Source organism: Notothenia rossii (assembly GCF_949606895.1).
Source record: "Notothenia rossii genome assembly, chromosome: 4".
Classification (NCBI taxonomy): Eukaryota; Metazoa; Chordata; class Actinopteri; order Perciformes; family Nototheniidae; genus Notothenia; species Notothenia rossii.
Genome location: NC_136902.1, coordinates 46221928 through 46241432, shown reverse-complemented (window position 1 = coordinate 46241432; position 19505 = coordinate 46221928). Strand labels below are relative to the sequence as shown.

The 19505-nt window shown below is 41.6% G+C and overlaps 2 protein-coding genes across 6 annotated transcripts in view; one reads left to right on the top strand and one right to left on the bottom strand.

Moving 5' to 3' along the window:
* Positions 1-19505, top strand: part of LOC307036072 (trafficking protein particle complex subunit 6b-like) — a 45430-nt gene that overhangs the window by 9800 nt on the left and 16125 nt on the right. For 2 of the 5 annotated variants that reach the window (XM_079676076.1, XM_079676077.1), the window contains exons 5-6: positions 6147-6240; positions 11558-14479. In XM_079676076.1, coding sequence (XP_079532202.1) covers positions 6147-6240; positions 11558-11589 — 126 coding nt within the window. In that variant the 3' untranslated portion in view covers positions 11590-14479. Of the gene's footprint in view, positions 1-6146; positions 14480-19505 lie in introns of those variants that run through there. The other 3 variants (XM_079676078.1, XM_079676079.1, XM_079676075.1) reach the window with 2 other exon arrangements.
* LOC307037214 (uncharacterized protein) lies at positions 14796-18624 on the bottom strand (the record flags this gene model as incomplete). The annotated part of the gene is made up of 5 exons (XM_079677991.1): positions 14796-15237; positions 17054-17149; positions 17926-18060; positions 18163-18183; positions 18544-18624. The coding sequence occupies 5 exons, from the start codon at positions 18622-18624 to the stop codon at positions 14815-14817; spliced, it is 756 nt and encodes a 251-aa protein (XP_079534117.1). The 3' UTR covers positions 14796-14814.

The window sequence follows — 19505 nt, the reverse complement described above, 5'->3', positions numbered from 1 at the left end:
AACCTCAGTTACTTAATACCTGTTGAAATATTACAAAATTGTTTCATTACCACAGGTCACCTTCTCTGGTATTCTCATTCTGAAATTACCTCTCTCAGTAGCCCCTTGGCCACTGATTCTGCATCTGTGTTACCTGTTATAACTCAATCAATATTAGAAACATGTCAACATTTTTTAGGAAACCTCTCGTTTCCCTTGGAGCTCCAGAATAATGTGTTAGTCCAAAAACATGCTTGGTTAGTCATTGTTTTAGAATCATGCAGTTGCACTGATCACATGCCGGCATTCCATTCACACTCACACTGTCAGGTTTTAAAGTCAAGTCCGGTCAGCCCCAGAGTCAGTCATTGATAGTACTTTTCTCAAGTCACACTGTCAGTCAGGGTCAAAGGTCATTCGGTCTCAGTCTTTTGGCCATGTGTCGTGCTCTGCAGAGACTTTAAAATTCTACTAGCTGGAGTTGTACTAGTGACATCATTGTGTTGATGTCAACCAATGCAACAAAGTTTTTCTCGTGTTCGCAGCACCATTTTCTTCAGATGTTTAACAAACAAATTATCAATACACTTTATTAATATACCGCCCCTAGGAAACACAATACCTGACAAATGTTCATGCACGGCATTCTTAAGTGAACCTGCAGAAAACGGCCTTTTGAATTAATATTCCAAATTAATCAATAATAATAATAATCCATTTTATCAATTTGTTTACCCTTAGAAGTGAACATACCTCATAATGTTACATCAGGATGTTAAACTAAGCTTTAGCCAAATCGATCATTATTACTGTTTCAGATCTAACTGGAGGTTGAACACACAAAACCTTTTTTTTTTTTTTTTTTTTTGTTTTGTTTACATCATGCAAACCACTAACATATTTTCCAATTTCAGCATCAGCCTTGTTACTCTCAAATTACATCCTAAATAGGAATATTAGGAATGAAACAAATATTTAATCTTCAGAAATGTTCTTAACAAATAGAGAGTAATGCCATCTTTCTATCTAGTGAATAGCCAACATATTTAAAAAATGTCAGATATACAAAAATAAGCCTAAATACTCTTTTACTATCAAAGTCTAAAGCTAGACCTAAGCTGAACAGTTTTGGTAATGGAAAATTTAATCTAGAAACAAAACAAAACTGGACCTGTGTTCTTGTGTGTTCTTCAAAATACATTAGTAAATACCTTGTGAAGTATTCACAATATAACTAATCCTCTCTAGGATATGAAATCCATTCATCTTTAACCAGATACTATTTCCCTATTTATTTTTAGTTCATGATAATAATGGTATAACGTCCACACGTTTAACCATAGCTAGTCACTATGTCAAGATTATCATGTGTGACATAATAATCAGATGTCTTGTTTGCCAAACAAGGATATTAAACCTTAACCCTTTCAGCATTCCAGACCATCATTAAACAATCAGCCTCCTTTCCTAAACACTAAGCATATCGTTCTACACCACCTTCTGATAAACTCTTGCACAGTTATGCTGTAAAATCATTGCATGATTTCTTCAGAGTCTGAACAGACTGAGACCAGCCTGTCTCAAAATCTTGTCATATTGAGAACAGTCAATGATTCATTGTCCTCTTCAGCTGTAGTCAGTGGCAGGGCCCCCAAAAAGCTAGAACCGGCCCTGGTCAGTGGGCTCCAAGGAAACTCTCTCTGGCATTGGGATGTCCTGAGGGGGAAGGGACCTCTGGATCAATGTGATACAATCAGCAGACACACGTTGTCCTCTGTGCCGCAGAAATCCCCCAAAACTGCAGTACCTCTTCACACCACTGTTGCCTTGACAACGAGGCACAAGCAAACTGTGAAACCCTCCTCTGAGATGTGTTCTTTGCACAGTTCTTCTGTTTGCAATGAGCAACTTTTCACCAACACCCTGATTCAGAGTACAACCCAAAGGTGGCGCACAACTATCCAATGCTGCTGTAATCACAGCAAATCAGCTACTGAGAAAAACTCAATGTAAATCTCTCCCCCAGCGGGTGACAAAATAAAACAGCTGAGTGTCTATATGGTCAGGAATGCTGAAACATGTGAATGTTAAACCCATTAATGGTAACAGTCTTCCTATTCTTCATTACTTCAGTTCTCAGTTAATAGGCAAAACAAAAAACTTTTCTTAACCCCTATAGATTCATCTTTAATCTTCTTGCTTATTCTATTCTTTTCAAATTGTTTATCGAAGTTGTGTGTTACAAGCATGGTTAGATTTGTAACAGAATACAAAACTAACTGTATCCAGCGCTATATATTTAAAACAAGTAATCTGACTACAGTTAATGAATATATTTTGGAACACTTAAAGGAATTATTACAAAATGTAATCTTCATTATTACTAAAGCTGAAACCTAAATAAATCATCACGGAACATTTTTCTGTCCTTACTACTTAATTGTTTCAATAAAAACTAAAAGCATTGTGAAAACTCCCATTTTTGAGAACATCTCTCAACACTTTTATTCCATCTAAGCACGAATGTTTATGACAAACTCGTCCTATTAATCCCAAACGGTCTTTAATGGTATCAATTGTGAACATTTCTTAATATTAATTGTAAATGCAACGTACGTTCTCTTTAGAACAAAGATAGGATAGTTGCAGCTGAAACTGGTTAATAGCAATGTTCTGTTAACCTAGATAAGCCTGTTGTTCTTATATCTAGTAAATATATTCTTATTTCATGTTACTCACAAAACAATATGACATTTTCCAGAATAGTAGTAACTCTATATAACCTGTACTCTCTCTATACTTCTTCAAACCATCTGACTTTTCTCTCTCTCTTCCTCTCTGCGCCCTGCAGCTGCCGGCCCAAGCTTCTCTCATCAAAACCTCTTTTGTTCTCCAACTGTGTGAGATGGCTTTTAGCCTCGTGCAGCACCTCTGTCATGCTTGAACATTAACAGATTCCCTCTGACAAACTTCCAAAAACCTTCTTTTTACTTTCTACTCCTTCTTCATCAATTAAAAAACACCATTGTGGTGAATCGTTTACGTTTTCAGTTTCCTATCTACTTTAAACAACCATCAACTGAGAGTAACTGTATATGATAACAACTCCTAAATAACCTTACAATATATATTTCTTCCAATGAGTTCGTTATTTCATGTCTAACAAATTCTCCTCTTTCCATGTCGTATTCTAGATGGAAAAATCCACCTATTATATCTAATTTGAATAAAGCCTTACATTTAATGTACTTCATATACTCAGTAAACCTCTTTTTACTTTCCCCTAAGGTTGATGTATGTAATATAATTTTCCTTGAAGTATAATTAAGTACAATCCTTACTACAATCCTTATGAAATTCACAACGCAATGCAACGGTATCAATCAGTTCTCAAAGACTATGTTTAAATAGCAGCAAATCATTGTTTCTTATTAATTTCAATATATCTACCACTTCAAATCACACCTTGATCTGTTAATTTTCTATGTATTTCAGTCCAACTTCAGATCACTAGAGACAAAAGCAAGCAGACACCCTCCGGGCCGCTGCTGCTCTCGAGAGGAAAAAGGGTGGGGGGAACTCTCACAGACAAATATTGACACCCCCTTCTCTCTCTCCTGCTGTAGCTCTCAGCCTCCTTTGGAAAAGGAGGGCTTCTTTCAACAATTAACACTTCTGCTATCCTTTTATTCAATTTTTTTTTTTTTTTTTTTGTTTGAACCCACTGTCCTCGTAAGCTCTTAACTCACGCTCCTCTCATTAAAATTCTCCCTTCATTATGACTTCGTATCTATTCATCTGACTTAGGCTGTTTCTGTTACCAGTCAATATTCACAGACTTCATATATATTGATCTGACTTACTGTCCTTGTTACCAGTAAATATTCACAGAAAAAAATCCCCGTACAGTCTATTCAGCTTTTATTGTCCGATGTTTATTCCAACAAGTTTAGCAAGCCTCTCAGCGCGCTTCAACACCGTCTTTCAACGATGTGACGCATGGAGCCGAAACTCAGGCCCACAGAACTCTTTATCGTGACGTTTGGCTTTATAGATTCAACCCCCACAGAACAAAGGATTAATGAGGTCCGGTCACTTCAAAATTGCTTTTTGAAGGTTGCGTTACTCTCCTTTGGATTTTACTTATAACTCAACTTCGATTCCTATGAACCTAAGAATTGTTATTCAGATTCGTCTCCTGGATGCCGTCTGAAAACGGTCACTGGACGTCCCCCAACGAGTCTTCAGCCGTCTCCTTTCTGAAAAAAGTACGGGGCCTTTCACCTTCGTCTTACATACCTCGTTGATTCACTTTTATGTTATATAACTTTCCTACCTATCTAAAATATGTATCTGTACTGTTACCATAAAAACACTGTAAACTTCGTCTGACAACCCTAAAATTTGGAATATGGTCAAATCACAGATTTCAAATTAAACTGGCATCTGTTTACCTGTTATTGTCAGAGCTCTGTTGTTAGTTGTCAGAAGAAGCCGAGATGTTTAGCCCTGGACTATTCCGTCCGCTTGCTGCTGGTGGTCTCTTCCCCGAAAACACCCCACTCAGACACGTCGGGTCACCACTTGTTGGAGATTTAGAGGATGTTGAGAACCAACCTCGTCTCCGCGTGTCGTTTGCTAAGCTGAGTGAGTTCGGGAGAAGAGAGGGATTAAGAAACACCAGAATACAAGTTAAACAATAATCTTGCTTTAATGATATATAGCAACAGTACAAAATACAGATACAAATACAAAGGAAGTACTTCCTGCTCTTCCTCCAATCCCACGGATCTGGTCAGTTTGAAGAAAAGAAGAGGCTGGTCTAAAGAAAACATAGGCTTATATCCAAAACCCCAGGAGGAGCTATGCGGCTGCCCCCCCCCCCCCCCCGAGGGGTCCTCCACTTAGAAAAGACAGCCAATCAGCGCGAGCCAGAGGCGACCCTTACATTCGAGATAACAAACCCCTCCTTGCAAGTTTCACATACTTTTGGCATTTTATAAAGATAGTTTTAAGATATAGTTTTTTATAGTTGGATTATACAAATAACACATGTGAGTTACCTTAACCTCAAACAATAATAACAAGAGGAAAACATCAGCTCTGATCTCAAGCAGTAAAAAGTACCGCACACTCATTTAGCCTGCAGCTCTTCCAGACACTTGAGCTATTGTTCTTTAAGAATATTCCCTGCAGAATCTTTATTTCAAATAAAAGGTTTCACATTGCATATTTCCAGCTTCCTTTACACATACTGCTATTATTAATACAAAGTAATCAACCACACACATATATTTAAAACAAGTAGATTTCCCTGATCATTTGACATGCTGCTTCCATTTCCCATAGAGTAATAAAACATGTTTAAGCTAATTTCTCCACACTGTTTGTAGCCCTCCAGTACCCACATATGAAAGAATAAAAGCCGAGGAATCAAATAAAACACCAATACAGGAATAGTTGATAAATGATTATACAGGACATCTGATCACAGTAAGAAATACACACACATATTCTCTATGAAGTGACCCTTGTTATAGGTCCGAATGTCCTGTCCCCTGAAAGTCATGAGTTTTGGTTGATTAACAGAAGTTTAATTGTTCTTGTGGCTTAATGGCTTCCCTGAACTTCCCTTCACCCCAAAGTCAGCTTACTAGGAATGAATACATTTTATTGATAAGCTCAAAAGGACGTTTATCTTGGTTACTGCTGGGTGACCCAAGTCTCCAGGCCTGCAGGATGTGTAGGAGATAAACGTTAATTCTACAAGACTTTAACTACATTATCTGAAAATGTATCTGGGACTTCCCCTGTTAATTGCAAGGACTATTGATAATTAACAGAGAGACCCTAGGGGCCTCTTCTTGATATCTGCTAGGCAGAAGTCACTCAATGCAGAAATCACAAGTTTAACACATATTCTATATAAGGTGACATTAAAATGAATATACCAGATTTAACTTTCCTGCCATACCCCGTTACTTTAATCCTTCAAATAATTCAAATAATCCTTCAGTTTAGTGCTCACAGCAGTTTGTCCAATGCTACTCTCTGATGTACTGTGACATATCAGTACCCAGAGCTAACACATTATCAGGACTTCTACAGCTGATGGCAGCCTATGAAAATGTGTGTGAGTGACTCAGACGATTGATGTCTTTCTGCAGTATCTGGCCTTCAGCTGTGGACTGGTGAGAGGAGCACTGTCCAACCTTGGAGTGAAGAGCATCGTGACTGCTGAGGTGTCCGTCATGCCTGCATGTAAGACACACATCACTCCTCTATCATCCAATCAGAGACAAGATACATTTTATTCCTTTCAATATCTGTCATGAGAAAAACTATTAGATGTGAGAGGTTCAGGAAAATGATAGAGAATGTATTAATGACATCACATTTGTTTCTGTATTTTGTACAGAGCCCAGTGTGGTTTAGTTATTTTGATTTAAGAAAGTGTGCTCTTAAATTAGTCATTTGTGCCCTGGATTGACTAGTTTGTGCTTTAATTGAATATATTTCTTTGGTGTGCGACTTTAATGATCCCTCACTCTCTTTTTTTCACAAACAAAGCCTCCTCTTAATAAAAAATAAACATTAGTTGTACATGTAACTTCTGCCTCCACACAGGACGGCTTCTTTCCTACTTTCCAGCTTCTAGACAAAGCCACATTGTAAAGGGTTTTATTCGGCACACAGAGAATACAGCCACGTATTTATTGATTGTATTAATTAAATCATTAAATACCTGTCGTTTATTTTGATCCCAGCCTTCTTCAGTTTGCTCTGATAGATCATTACATCTCATTGATTATGTTTAAAGGGCCCTAAAATGCTTTTTCCCCTTCTCTGTGGTGTGTTCTAAAGGTTTTTGTGCATAATGATATGGACATCAACAGGAGAGGACTCGTTAAAGTAGAAACACTACATACTGATATACACCTGAACTTCAGCAGGAGAGGACTCATTAAAGTAGAGACACTACATACTGATATACACCTGAACTTCAGCAGGAGAGGACTCATTAAAGTAGAGACACTACATACTGATATACACCTGAACATCAGCAGGAGAGGACTCTTTAAAGTAGAGACACTACATACTGATATACACCTGAACTTCAGCAGGAGAGGACTCATTAAAGTAGAGACACTACATACTGATATACACCTGAACATTAGCAGGAGAGGACTCTTTAAAGTAGAGACACTACATACTGATATACACCTGAACATCAGCAGGAGAGGACTCTTTAAAGTAGAGACACTACATACTGATAAACACCTGGGGCCGTATTCACAAAGCATTTTATCTTACCGCTAGGAGTGCTCCTAACTCGCGCTAAAGCATTTTACATAGGAGTTTTTTCTTAAAAGTTATTCACAAAGCCGCTGAGACCTACTCATACTAAGGATAAATCACTAAGAGTGCACTAAGAGTGACGCGCCGTTGCTATGGATTACGTCGATTCTCGTGCATGAGTTTAGAAGCGGTCAGTACGGTGATTGGTTGTTCAGAGCAGGCGGTCTCGGTGAAACTCATCCGCAACATCCCACAAACGAGCCCACTAAATCACCGAAAAACAAGGAAATAGCCTAGGCTAGAAATGTATTCCTATCAAATAGTTATGAACAGTGCAGTTAGCAGAATACACGCATGATGACAAGTTTGTGCAGACCACGATAATGACGTTGTATATGCACGTTAAAGAGAGAGAGCAAACAATACAAATACGTAAATTGCATTAAATCGAGGAGGCAATTAAAAGCACCCTGCAAACTATTATCCAATGAGCATATTTCCAGCACTTAAACAATTTCAATAACAGCCCATACCGCCGTTCAACTCCCCCTATCATGATGAATGAAAACAATCTGCGTGTCGATGGAATGTACTTTCTTTCTATTGACGAACACGTCCTCATCTTTTGAGGGCGCAATTATTTTTATGTGCGTCCCGTCAATAGCACCGACCACACCGGGCATAACTGCATTGCCATGAAGTTGGCTTTGATTCTGTGTAGTTGTTGATTGTCCAAAGGAAACCGGATAAACTGTTGGATGATATGTGGTCTAGAGAGCGCTTTGATGGTTTGGTTTATGGCACAGCTGACTGATGGTTGCGATATTCCTAAATCGTCGGCATTGCAAAGTTGCATTTTCCCTGTTGCTAAATATCGTAGTGTTGCCAAACATTTTATTTCCGGACTAATCGGGTTATTCCTGTTAGTCGGGGATGTTATTGCATCCCGCACTAATTCCACAACAAGTTTGATACCCTCACGATTTAGCCTATATCCTTGATCAATTCACAGTCTTCCATTGTCTCCAAAACATTTCGTCTCTCAGCCATTTTCAGATTCTTTGTGAATAGGTCTTACTGAGTTAGGAGTCCTCTCGAGGACTTTTAAGCTCTCCCAGACTTAGGTGCTACTTTTAGGCCTAAAATACTTTGTGAATTGCTCTTAGTGAATAACATTAGGAGTCCTAAATTTAAGACTGACAGGCCCATTATGCTTAGGAGTTTCTCCTAAATTCGCCAGTTAGGAGCTACTTTTAGCCCTAAGATCCTTTGTGAATACGGCCCCAGAACATCAGCAGGAGAGGACTCTTTAAAGTAGACACTGCATACTGATATACACCTGAACATCAGCAGGAGAGGACTCTTTAAAGTAGAGACACTACATACTCGTATACCGGAACCGGTTTGGTGGAAAAGGGGTATAAGTCAGAGATTTCCATTTACCCTGTCAAGCCTAATAATTTGCCTTCCGCTGCGTCTTCTTGATTCTACCTGTAGGGCCGGAACTGGCGATGTTTTTAAAGCATACTCTCACTGCCTGTGCCTCACATCTACTTTTTTCTCAGAAAGCTTGCTTCAGATCCAAATGCTTTGTTGCCTAAATCCAACACAGATCTGATAAAGACCTCATTCTTTCAGCGCTGAGCAACTCACTCCCACTCACTATCACATGTATTACTTAAGCTCTTTTGAGCTTATTTCCTGACATGGTCCACCCATATCTGTAAATCAAAAAATAACTTTCAGAAATGTCATGGTTCCATGATCCCTTTCCAATTATTTTCCTAAAGTCTTGAGCCTCATCCCTATGTTCTTATCCTATTAAAACGAAAAGGTAGTTTTATTTTTTAAAAGGCCAATAGTTTGCAATCACTTCCTGGTGCATTTGGTAGGAGGTCATTGATCATAATGGTGGACAGTACATATCTTTATTTGTTACTGCCAGCTTTTAACCACTGTAATAGTAACACTTAGCAGAACTGTGTCACGTGAGCTTGTATCTGATGATAGACATTAGCATGACACAGGCAGCAGTATCCTGCATGGACCTGACATTCTGCACTTCATTACCACAGTCCTGCTCTGCCGTGGTGTCACGCTCTAACTGAGTCCAAGGTATGATCATGTGTCAGAGAACTGGGCTTTACTCTGAGATTACTCAAGCTGCAGTTTGGGCCCCCTATTAGGAAAGGCAATACCTCCAATATTTCATTCAACCCTCTTTTTAAGTTAATGAGGAAATGTTAGACACACTAAAGCAGAATAAATTGTTTTATTTGTATTAATGCTGTCAAAATTATCGCGTTAACGGCGGTAATTAATTTTTTGAATTAATTGCGTTAAAATATTTAACGCATTTAACGCATGTGCAGAATGGCCCTCCTCATATCCCACCAGTGGCAGCGCTGGGGTAGGCTACAGCCATATCAAGAAATGGCTTAGCCCCACCATGAAAAATTATGTTAAAGTAAGCAAAATAAAGTCTGCCAACTCGCGCCGAGTAAATTGCACAGACAGCAGTTAGTAAGATTGATTTCAGTAGCCACTTGTCTGGAAATACCGAAGACTAGAAACGGTTTTGAAAACCTTTGTCACGTAGTGATCGTCTTCTCAATAGAATATATTTGATAATGTCTTCTGGCCAATCAGAATCAAGATAACGGCGTGATGTTGTTGCAGGAAGTCCCGACGGAGAATACTTTTGCTGTAGTACATCTCTATATACAACATTACGTGTTGATAGAAATCAACACGTAATAAAATAAGACCCCAGGGTTTGATGATTGATAGGTGTGTGGGCTGTCTTTCATTTTGACACACAGAACAATGTTATAATAAACATACATACATACTGTATGTTAAATGGATATATCCGCCTTCTTTCATTTATCTTTCCATTCCCACAACAATATACAGTGGGGCAAAAAAGTATTTAGTCAGCCACCAATTGTGCAAGTTCTCACACTTCAAATGATAAGAGACGCCTGTAATTTTCATCCTAGGTACACCTCAACTATGAGACAAAATTAGAAAAAAAATCCAGAAAATCACATTGTCTGATTTTTAATGAATTCATTGGTAAATTCCTCTGTAAAATAAGTATTTGGTCACCTACAAACAAACAAGATTTCTGGCTCTCACAGACCTGTAACTTCTTATTTAAGAGCCTCCTCTGTCCTCCACTTGTTAACTGTACATGGCACCTGTTTGAACTCGTTATCAGTATAAAAGACACCTGTCCACAACCTCAAACAGTCACACTCCAAACTCCACTATGGCCAAGACCAAAGAGCTGTCAAAGGACACCAGAAACAAAATTGTAGACCTGCACCAGGCTGGGAAGACTGAATCTGCGATAGGTAAGCAGCTTGGTGTGAAGAAATCAACTGCGGGAGCAATTATTAGAAAATGGGAGACATACAAGACCACTGATAATCTCCCTCGATCTGGGGCTCCACGCAAGATCTCACCCCGGTGGGTCAAAATGATCACAAGAACGGTGAGCAAAAATCCCAGAACCACACGGGGGGAGTAAATGACCTGCAGAGAGCTGGGACCAAAGTAACAAAGGCTACCATCAGTAACACACTACGCCGCCAGGGACTCAAATCCTGCAGTGCCAGACGTGTCCCCCTGCTTAAGCCAGTACATGTCCAGGCCCGTCTGAAGTTTGCTAGAGATGATCCAGAAGAGGATTGGGAGAATGTCATATGGTCAGATGAAACCAAAATATAACTTTTTGGTAAAAACTCAACTAGATGTGTTTGGAGGAGAAAGAACGCTGAGCCAAAATACCAGCAACAGTGTGTGAAAACCTTGTGAAGACTTACAGAAAACGTTTGACCTCTGTCATTGCCAACGAAGGGTATATAACCAAGTATTGAGATGAACTTTTGTTATTGACCAAATACTTATTTTACACCATAATTTGCAAATAAATTATTTAAAAATCAGACAATGTAATTTTCTGGATTTTTTTTTTTCTCATTTTGTCTCTCATAGTTGAGGTATACCTAGGATGAAAATTAAAGGCCTCTCATCTTTTTAAGTGGGACAACTTGCACAATTGGTGGCTGACTAAATATTTTTTTGCCCCACTGTACATAAAGAAATGGCATATTTTGGACATAGTTCGAATGGTGATTAATCATGATTAATTAATTTTTAAGCTGAGATTAATCTGATCAAAAATTGTAATCGTTTGACAGCCCTAATTTTTATATCTGAATATATTAACAAAGTATGGACTAACATGTCTCTGTTTTTAATGTCTCTGCAGGTAAATTCCAAATCATGATCCAGAAAATGTAGCTACTAGCTGATGCCACTCTCACTCTTCTGCCTTCATACATATCCCTGATAATTTGCCATGAAAAGGGAAATGCTACCCATCATCATCATCAATGATGTTCTCCTCTGCTTTAGCTACAGTTACAATTACAACGTTTTCGTCTAGACCAGGAGTTCTCAACCTTTTTTGGGCCAGCGCCCCCCTGTCCATTATCCAGTTCTCTTACCGCCCCCCATCAAAAAAAGTAGACTTATTTTCTTCCCTGAATATTAATGTTGACTAATATTCTGTGTTATATCATTTAAAAAGCATGTCACTGAATGCCAAATAATAGATTTGATTTAACTGGGCAGTTGGAATATCATTATCATTAGTTTACCAGAGAGCAGAAAAGCCATGTGAATGTGAATAAAAATGATATTTATGAGTGTTAAACAAACTCAGACAAGAGCAGAGAATACAAACAGACTGCTACGGAACAGCATCAATTTCACACATGTCCAGTGCAGAACAAACAGTAGGCTACAAAACTGTACATTAGGCCTACAGAACTAACAGGTCGGAAAGGTGTTGCATTTCGCCAAATTGCGGGGGGGGGGGGGAAGGTTAGTGTGAGCCTTTCGCTTGGTGGTTCTCCGCCAGTTTCTTCACTGCGGGTTGCAGAGAACTTAGTTTCAGTCGCAGTGCACCTGAGGCCGTCAAGTTCAAGCGATTGCGGTACTTGGACTGCATGTGGAGGACCTGGCTGAATCCCTGCTCCACGAGGTATGTGGTTGGGAAAGCCAGAAGAAGCAGCCTCGCTTTCTCCAAGAGAGCCGGGTAACGCTGAGAGTATTTGACCCACATGTTGCCCCAGCCAGAGGTGCGGAAAATAGCCTGGGCCTCATCGTCACTCTGGATGTCGATGAGATGCTCCTGTATTGCTGGCTCGCATTCCTCCACGTCCGCCTGAAAGGGCTGCACCACCCAGGTGGGAACATCGAGGTCCAAAAGATCTCTGAAGCGGATCTTCAAGTCGGCATTCTGTGTAAATGAGGAGGCGCTCATCGCTAAGAGCCTCAGACACCTGCAATGAGTATAACCAGGAAATTGTTATCGGTGCAGAATGTTACCATCCGATTTTAAACTGGTTATTTTATTGCTAATTAGTTTACTAATTGATGTTTCTTTATTCTCATAATACATTCAGAACATAAGTTATTTATACTAACCAGGAACACAAATATAGTGTTGCATAGAGTAGCCTAAATTTATTACATTTATTATTATCATTATTTAGTAGCCTAGGCTAGATCACCTTAGTCAACAGCAGGAAATGAGCAAACTGCCTCCTGCCTATGCTCTGCTGGTATAGTGTCACGATATGGCGGCAAACGCTAGAGGGCTAGCTGGTGACATGACAAGACATCGTGCCGGGAGCGGACCGGAAGTCGTTGTAATTTTGAACAAACAGAGATCTGTGTGGAGCAGCCTGGCTAGCCAGCTCTTCCATGTCGTAGCAGACATAGAAACGGGTATTATTTTCATAAACTGACCACTTAGTTCGAATCTGTTAGTGGAATTTGTCATATCAAAACATATCAAAATTTAACAAAGTGACACAGATTATTAACAGTCGCGATCCCAAAATTACAACGACTTCCGGTCCGCTCCCGGCTGCTTTTTGTAGGGTACGTTCGTAAATGCGCTCAGAGCGCTCCGAGCGTCCCCGTTCCACAGTCCAGAGCGCTGCACTCTGAGCGCTCACAGCTGGGTGCTCTGGCGGAACAGACGGGTTGTCCGAGCGGACTGACCATTCGTGCATTTACGAACGTACCCGTAATAACACTGCTGACAGCTGACCAATCGCAAGCAGAGTTGTGGTTTCCTATAGCAACAAAAGATGCTGACAGCTGCTTTTTGTTCAGGAAAAGACGCTGTAGCCAGCGTTTTTCATGACAAAAAGACATTATGCGTGAAAGCCCCCCAAGAACACCTCAATGCCCCCCTTTCAAAAATATTGCTTCCAGCGCCCCCCGATGTTCTCTGAACGCCCCCTGGGGGGCGGTACCGCCCCCGTTGAGAACCAGTGGTCTAGACGTTCAGTCTTAGAAGGGATGTGTTTGTTGCTGATGATGATTATTTGTGTTTTGACGGTAGTGGAATTGCTTTGATGCAAAGTAAACCAGTAAATATTGCAAAATGATCAAAAGGTCTGTGGGACATTATCATAAAAAGATTTGCATGCATATTTTCCCATGCCTTTAGTTAGCTCTAATTATAAACTTATTTTAAGCCATTCATAGAAAGAAACAACAAAAACCCAACAATATATAGACAAAGATGATGTAACATTTGAAAATGGGGCTAAACTGAGCAGACAACACAAATGTATGTCTTTAGAGTTAAATGTTAAACAAAACAAGTGTCCTGATGAAGGCTCTGAGAAAGACAGAGTTTGGAGATCTCTATCCATTACATGATTTCATAAACAGATGAGTAAAAGAATGAATAAAGACGTTAGCCTGTGATTACAGTGTTCCTCAGAGGAAAGACACTTGTACAAAGTTTGTATTTGTATTAAAGTTGTTTGATTTAAGGTTGAATCGGTTGCAATACATTCTACAGTGATATGTTTCACTGTTTATATTCCAGCATACATTTTGGATCAAAAAACAGAATCATGGTAAATAATTAGAAATGTTTTCCTGACTGAAAATCCACATGAATGATCTCTGAAGTTAAAACTTGAACAAAAATGGGACCATCCCAGCAGTACCTTAATGCACCATTGTTCTTCCGTCATGATCTGTCATTATGAAGTGGTGCACCCTGTCCAGCTTCACCCCCATCACAGTGTCTGTTTACAGCTTTCAAACCACTGAAGGCAATGACAAGCTAATGAAAATAAATGATCCGTGAATACAGTCATCTGTGTGTTGTTCTCTCAGAATGATTGACAGGGTTGGGAGGGTTACTTAACATTTGTATCCATTACAATGAATAGTTAACTGTAAAAGAAAAGTGAAATCTGTAGCGTAATCTGAGTATCACAATATAAGTAATGTCACCTGAGTACTTTGTTACTTTTGGAGGTGGCATCGCCATATCGTTTTTACCACGTGCTGGCGATGAAACTCTCCAATTGCTCGGCAAAAGTTTGTTGTTGTTTTGTGTCAGTTTTACGTTGCCACTTCCATTCACATTTTTCATCATTGTTGAAGAAGAAGAAGAAGAAGAAGAAGATTTTATGTGACTCGCAGAGTTTAGTTTTCATCAACATTGACTGTCTGCAGACCTTTTGTAGTTGTGACGGGAACGTATGTAACCAGGGTGTAGAGTTTGTTGGGAGAATCTTCATCCTCATTACTCTTCCTGGAAAGTCGTACGCGCATCCTGTACGGCACGTTCCTGACACCCTTGCTCCACACTGCCTTGTTGAGGCGAGTGTCAATGCGGACATCGGGAGTTCCCATCTCCTTCATGGCGAACTTGCGGATCTCCTTGATGGCGCGGGGAGCCCTCCTCTTGAAGCCCACTCCATAGATACGCCTGTGGACATTGATGGTGTACTCTCTGGTCACCACCTCATTGATGGCTGAAAGCCCCTTCTTTTTCAAGAAGAAGAAGAAGAAGAAGAAGAAGATTTTTTGATTTTTAAAACAAACTTTATTTCCATTTGTTTTAACTATACACCGGAACAAAAAACATTACACAAATCAAATAAATAAACAGATTTTCACATCTACCAAATAAATGTCATTTGAAAACGTTTTACCCATTTAAAAACATCATCTTTTACACACTTTAAAAACAAAAAACTTCACCTACCCTTTAAAACTTCAATATTAGAGAGTCATTTTCCCCCAGTGAGCACAGAACCTGCCCAACAGCCCACACATCCAGAAACCCCTGTAGATGATCTATCAGCGTATAGTATGCATGCTCCACCCTCAGACGCGCTGCCACCAGCCCCCTCAGACAGAGCACTGCATCCGTCCACCCTACTCCAGCAAGTTGGTTCTTCCTACTTTTCCAGATTGCTAATTTTGCATTAGCAAACAAGAAATTGATCAATAGTAGGATTTCCTTCTTTTTCAGGATGTATTTGGGGCCATGGACAAAAAGTGGTATGGAGAAAACCTCCCCGAACCCCTCCACCCACTCCTGTAACATTTTTTTAAGACCAGCCAACCGGGGACAGGACACCACTAAATGCTCCAATGTTTCTGCCATAAAACAGAACGGACAGCCCCCCCTTGTGCCTGGGTCAACATGAGCCCTGTATTTGTTAGTGGCTATTGCACCGTGTATAATTCTCCATTGGATGTCAGCCATCCGTTTTTCAACGGGAGATTTATACAGGATCCGCCAGCTGCCCTGAGGGGAAGAGCCCAAACCAAACACATCTGTCCACCTCGACTCTCTGACGCCTGCGAGCGAGCTGAGGTTTAGCACCTTTACGCAGCTAAGATATAGCTTCTTCCCATTGCAGGAGCTGAACATTCCAGGTGTTAGAGTCCCCAGTGATAGCAGGAGACCATCCTCCTCTCTCCATTCCCCCACCGCAGGACCCACACTCAAGGCAGGAAAAATATAATCATGTCCCTTTCTCCACTGGTCGGCCAGATCTGCATCCAGAGCAAAAGTCCGGTGGGATGGCGACAGCGACTGCCACACCTCTTCTACCAGGTTCTCCAGAACTCGAGTTGATCGAATGCCCGTCACCTCAGCCAGTTTTTCTGTGGAGATCCCTGTCAAATGGCCAAGTTTTACCACTCCCGCTTCAATGAACGCATTTTTTAGGGCGGCTGAAGAGAAAATGGTTCCGGAAAGAAAACCAGTGTCAAACAGGGGCTCCTCAAACAGCCACATCCCAGGCCGGGGGTCGGGTGGTCTGGTAAAACTCAGAATCTTCCAGGCATTGATGACTGAGCAGTAAAAAGGTGCAAGTCCAGTTATCTTGTACGCAGGGGCCTTCAGCAGAAACAGGTGTTTATCAAAACCAAAGCCCCCTGCCCTCCAGAGCAACAGCCGGGCCATAGCCAGCCAGCAGGGAGAGGCACCATACAGCAGCCGCTGAGCTGCCTGCAGTCTAAAAGCAGCAGTCCTTGCAGTAATGTCCACAAGGCCCTGCCCCCCCTCCGCCACAGGGAGGTACAGGACCGATGCTGGCACCCAGTGATGACCCGACCAGAAGAAATCCACGAGGAGCCGCTGCAGTTGTTTCATGAGGCCCGGCGGTGGGGTTAACACCTGGAGTCTGTGACACAAAGATGAGGCAACCAGATTGTTGGCTACAAGAACTCTTCCCCTGTAGGACAGCTGGGGTAGCAGCCATTTCCATTTGGCTAATTTTGCTTGCACCTTTCCCAGCAATCCCTCCCAGTTCTGTGCCGCCATGTCCTCAGACCCCAACCAAACTCCCAGGACCTTTAAACCCTCGTTTCCCCAGCTGAGGTTACCAGGAAGACTGGGCCTATTTTCTAAACTCCACTGACCTACCAACACTGCCTCACTCTTCTCCCAGTTAACTTTGTCTGAGGCAGCCTTCCTATACAAAACTAAACTGTCCTGTAGCTCCTGGATATCTCGCTGACCCTGGATAAAAACACTGACATCATCAGCATAAGCTGATACAACCACCGGGGGGCCTGAGCTGACACTGGCAGACTCCGGCCCCTCAGCCGGTTTCTAAGCCTGCACAAAAGTGGCTCGATGGCAATACTATATAATAGGCCTGTGTATACACCCAGTGTTGCATGATCATGTTGAAATTATTTAGACCTTTTCAGTTTCTTCCCTCTTTTGCTTCCTGTCGTATCTTTTTTCATAGCAGTTACATGCCTCCTGAGACGATAACGTTTCTTTTCATCCAGCAGGTCTAACCCTACAACTTTCTGAAGAGTTCTCACTGTATGAAGAAACTTGTCAATGTCAGGGAAAAAATCTCTCACTTCCACTGACTTGCCAAAAGACTCGTCTAAAAAGACATTAATCTCTTCCAAAGAATATATCTCTGCGTTCTGAGAGAGACTATCTGCAACTGAACCACAGTCAGAATCCCCCTCACCTTCTGTGTCCATCTCTGTCACCTCATTATTGTCTGCAGCCTGTTGAAGCTCTTTTTTCCGCCCAGAGCCAGACGGCAGCTCCTTCTGTGTGCCAACAGCCTCTACCTGTCCCACAGCACCAGTCCTCACCTGTCCTGCTACATCATCTCTCACCCGTTTACCCGTTTCCACATTTTTTCCTCTCACACTCACCACACTCTCTACAGTCCCTGTTTCATCTCTCTCCCTACTTCCTCCGCAGCCACCGGGGCCCCGGCGGGTGCAGCAGCAGCCCCCGCGACACCGGGTCCCGCTGCCGCGGACCAGGCCGCTCCGGCGGCCCCCGGCTCGGCTGCCCCAGCGGCTCGCGGCCCCAGCCGCCCCCGGCTCGGCTGCCCCGGCGGCCCCCGGCTCGGCGGCCCCGGGCCCAGCCGCACCCGGCGGGGCGGCGTGCCGTCTCTGTGGACATGCAACACGTTTGTGACCCGACTCCCCGCACTCAAAACACTTTACGCTCCCTGAGCTCGCATAAACCATATAAAAACCCTCTTCGTGCCTCACCCGGAAGGACACATCTAGTGTCTGAGTGGGACAATTCAGAAACATGAAAACTTGTCTCCGCAGAGAATGGACATGTTTTAACTTTTCATCCTTACACCCCAGAGCAACAGTGCGGAGACTACTGGCAAACTTACCAAAACGCTTCAGCTCCCGTTCCAGCGCCTCATTCGGGATGAACGGAGGAACGCCAGACACAGTGATCCGCGTGGACGGTGTCGCCAGCGGTGACACTTGAATGTATTCCTCGTTTAGCATTAATCCGCTCTCGATAAGTTCCGTCACATATTTCTGGTCTTTCAAAAAGACCACGACCGCTTTGTTCATGCGGGAAGCATAGGAGATATTTACATGACCGACCTGATCCCCCACAGCCAGCAGCACCTGCTCCACTGTGCTTGCGGCCTGAGCCACCAGCCGCACTCCGTGTCTCAGAGACACCGGCGGCGCCCCGGAGGACGCCATCCCCGCCACGAGGCACGGAAAAACACTAAATTAACAAATTAACCGTACTTCCAAAGGGTACAAAAATCCCAACGAAAGATCATACAGTTAAAGAAACGATTGAAACAGAAACAAAAGAGTTAAAGTTGAAATTCCCTCTTCCCTCTTCAAAAACACATCCACCACCGAAGAAGAAGAAGAAGAAGAAGAAGAAGAAGAAGAAGAAGATGAAGGCTATTCTCATCTACATTCGAGGCGAGCCGCAGCTCGTCTCAAACAAGCCTACTCTCTGGCCCCCGTCTCAGGTCGACTATTTTCATTTCATATTTCATAGGCACCAGAGCCCTAGAGACAGTTTTGCATTTGGAGAGGCAGGGTGACAATGGAAAGCTTGGTAGCCTATTACTTACTGTAGATACGTTTTACATTTTTGGAGGGAAACGCTTGTATTCATGTTAGCATGGGTAGCATGATCTGTTAAGACTATGAATATCATTTTACCACAACAGTGGATGTGCAATTGATATATTTGTTTGAACAAGAACAACAGGAAGAACAAAGTAAAGGGACGAACAAATGTGTGAACAAGTAATAAGAACAGTGTATGGAAAAAGTGATGTGTGTTAGAACAAAACAAAGTAAAATGAATGAGAAGGAGAACAAAGAGGGTTAGGGTTAAACAGAAAAATATTAATTCAACCAAAAAACACAATTTGATTAATCTAAAGTGTAAAACAATCTTCAACACAGACCAAATTAGTGCCCTTGGACAACAAAACATATGGTGGGGCAAAGAAACGATAAATTAAATTGAGACAGAGTGGGAGACTGAAAATGATAACTATGATAAATATTAAAACTATTTACAAAACTATTTACAGAAGCTCCTTTGGGGGGGCATT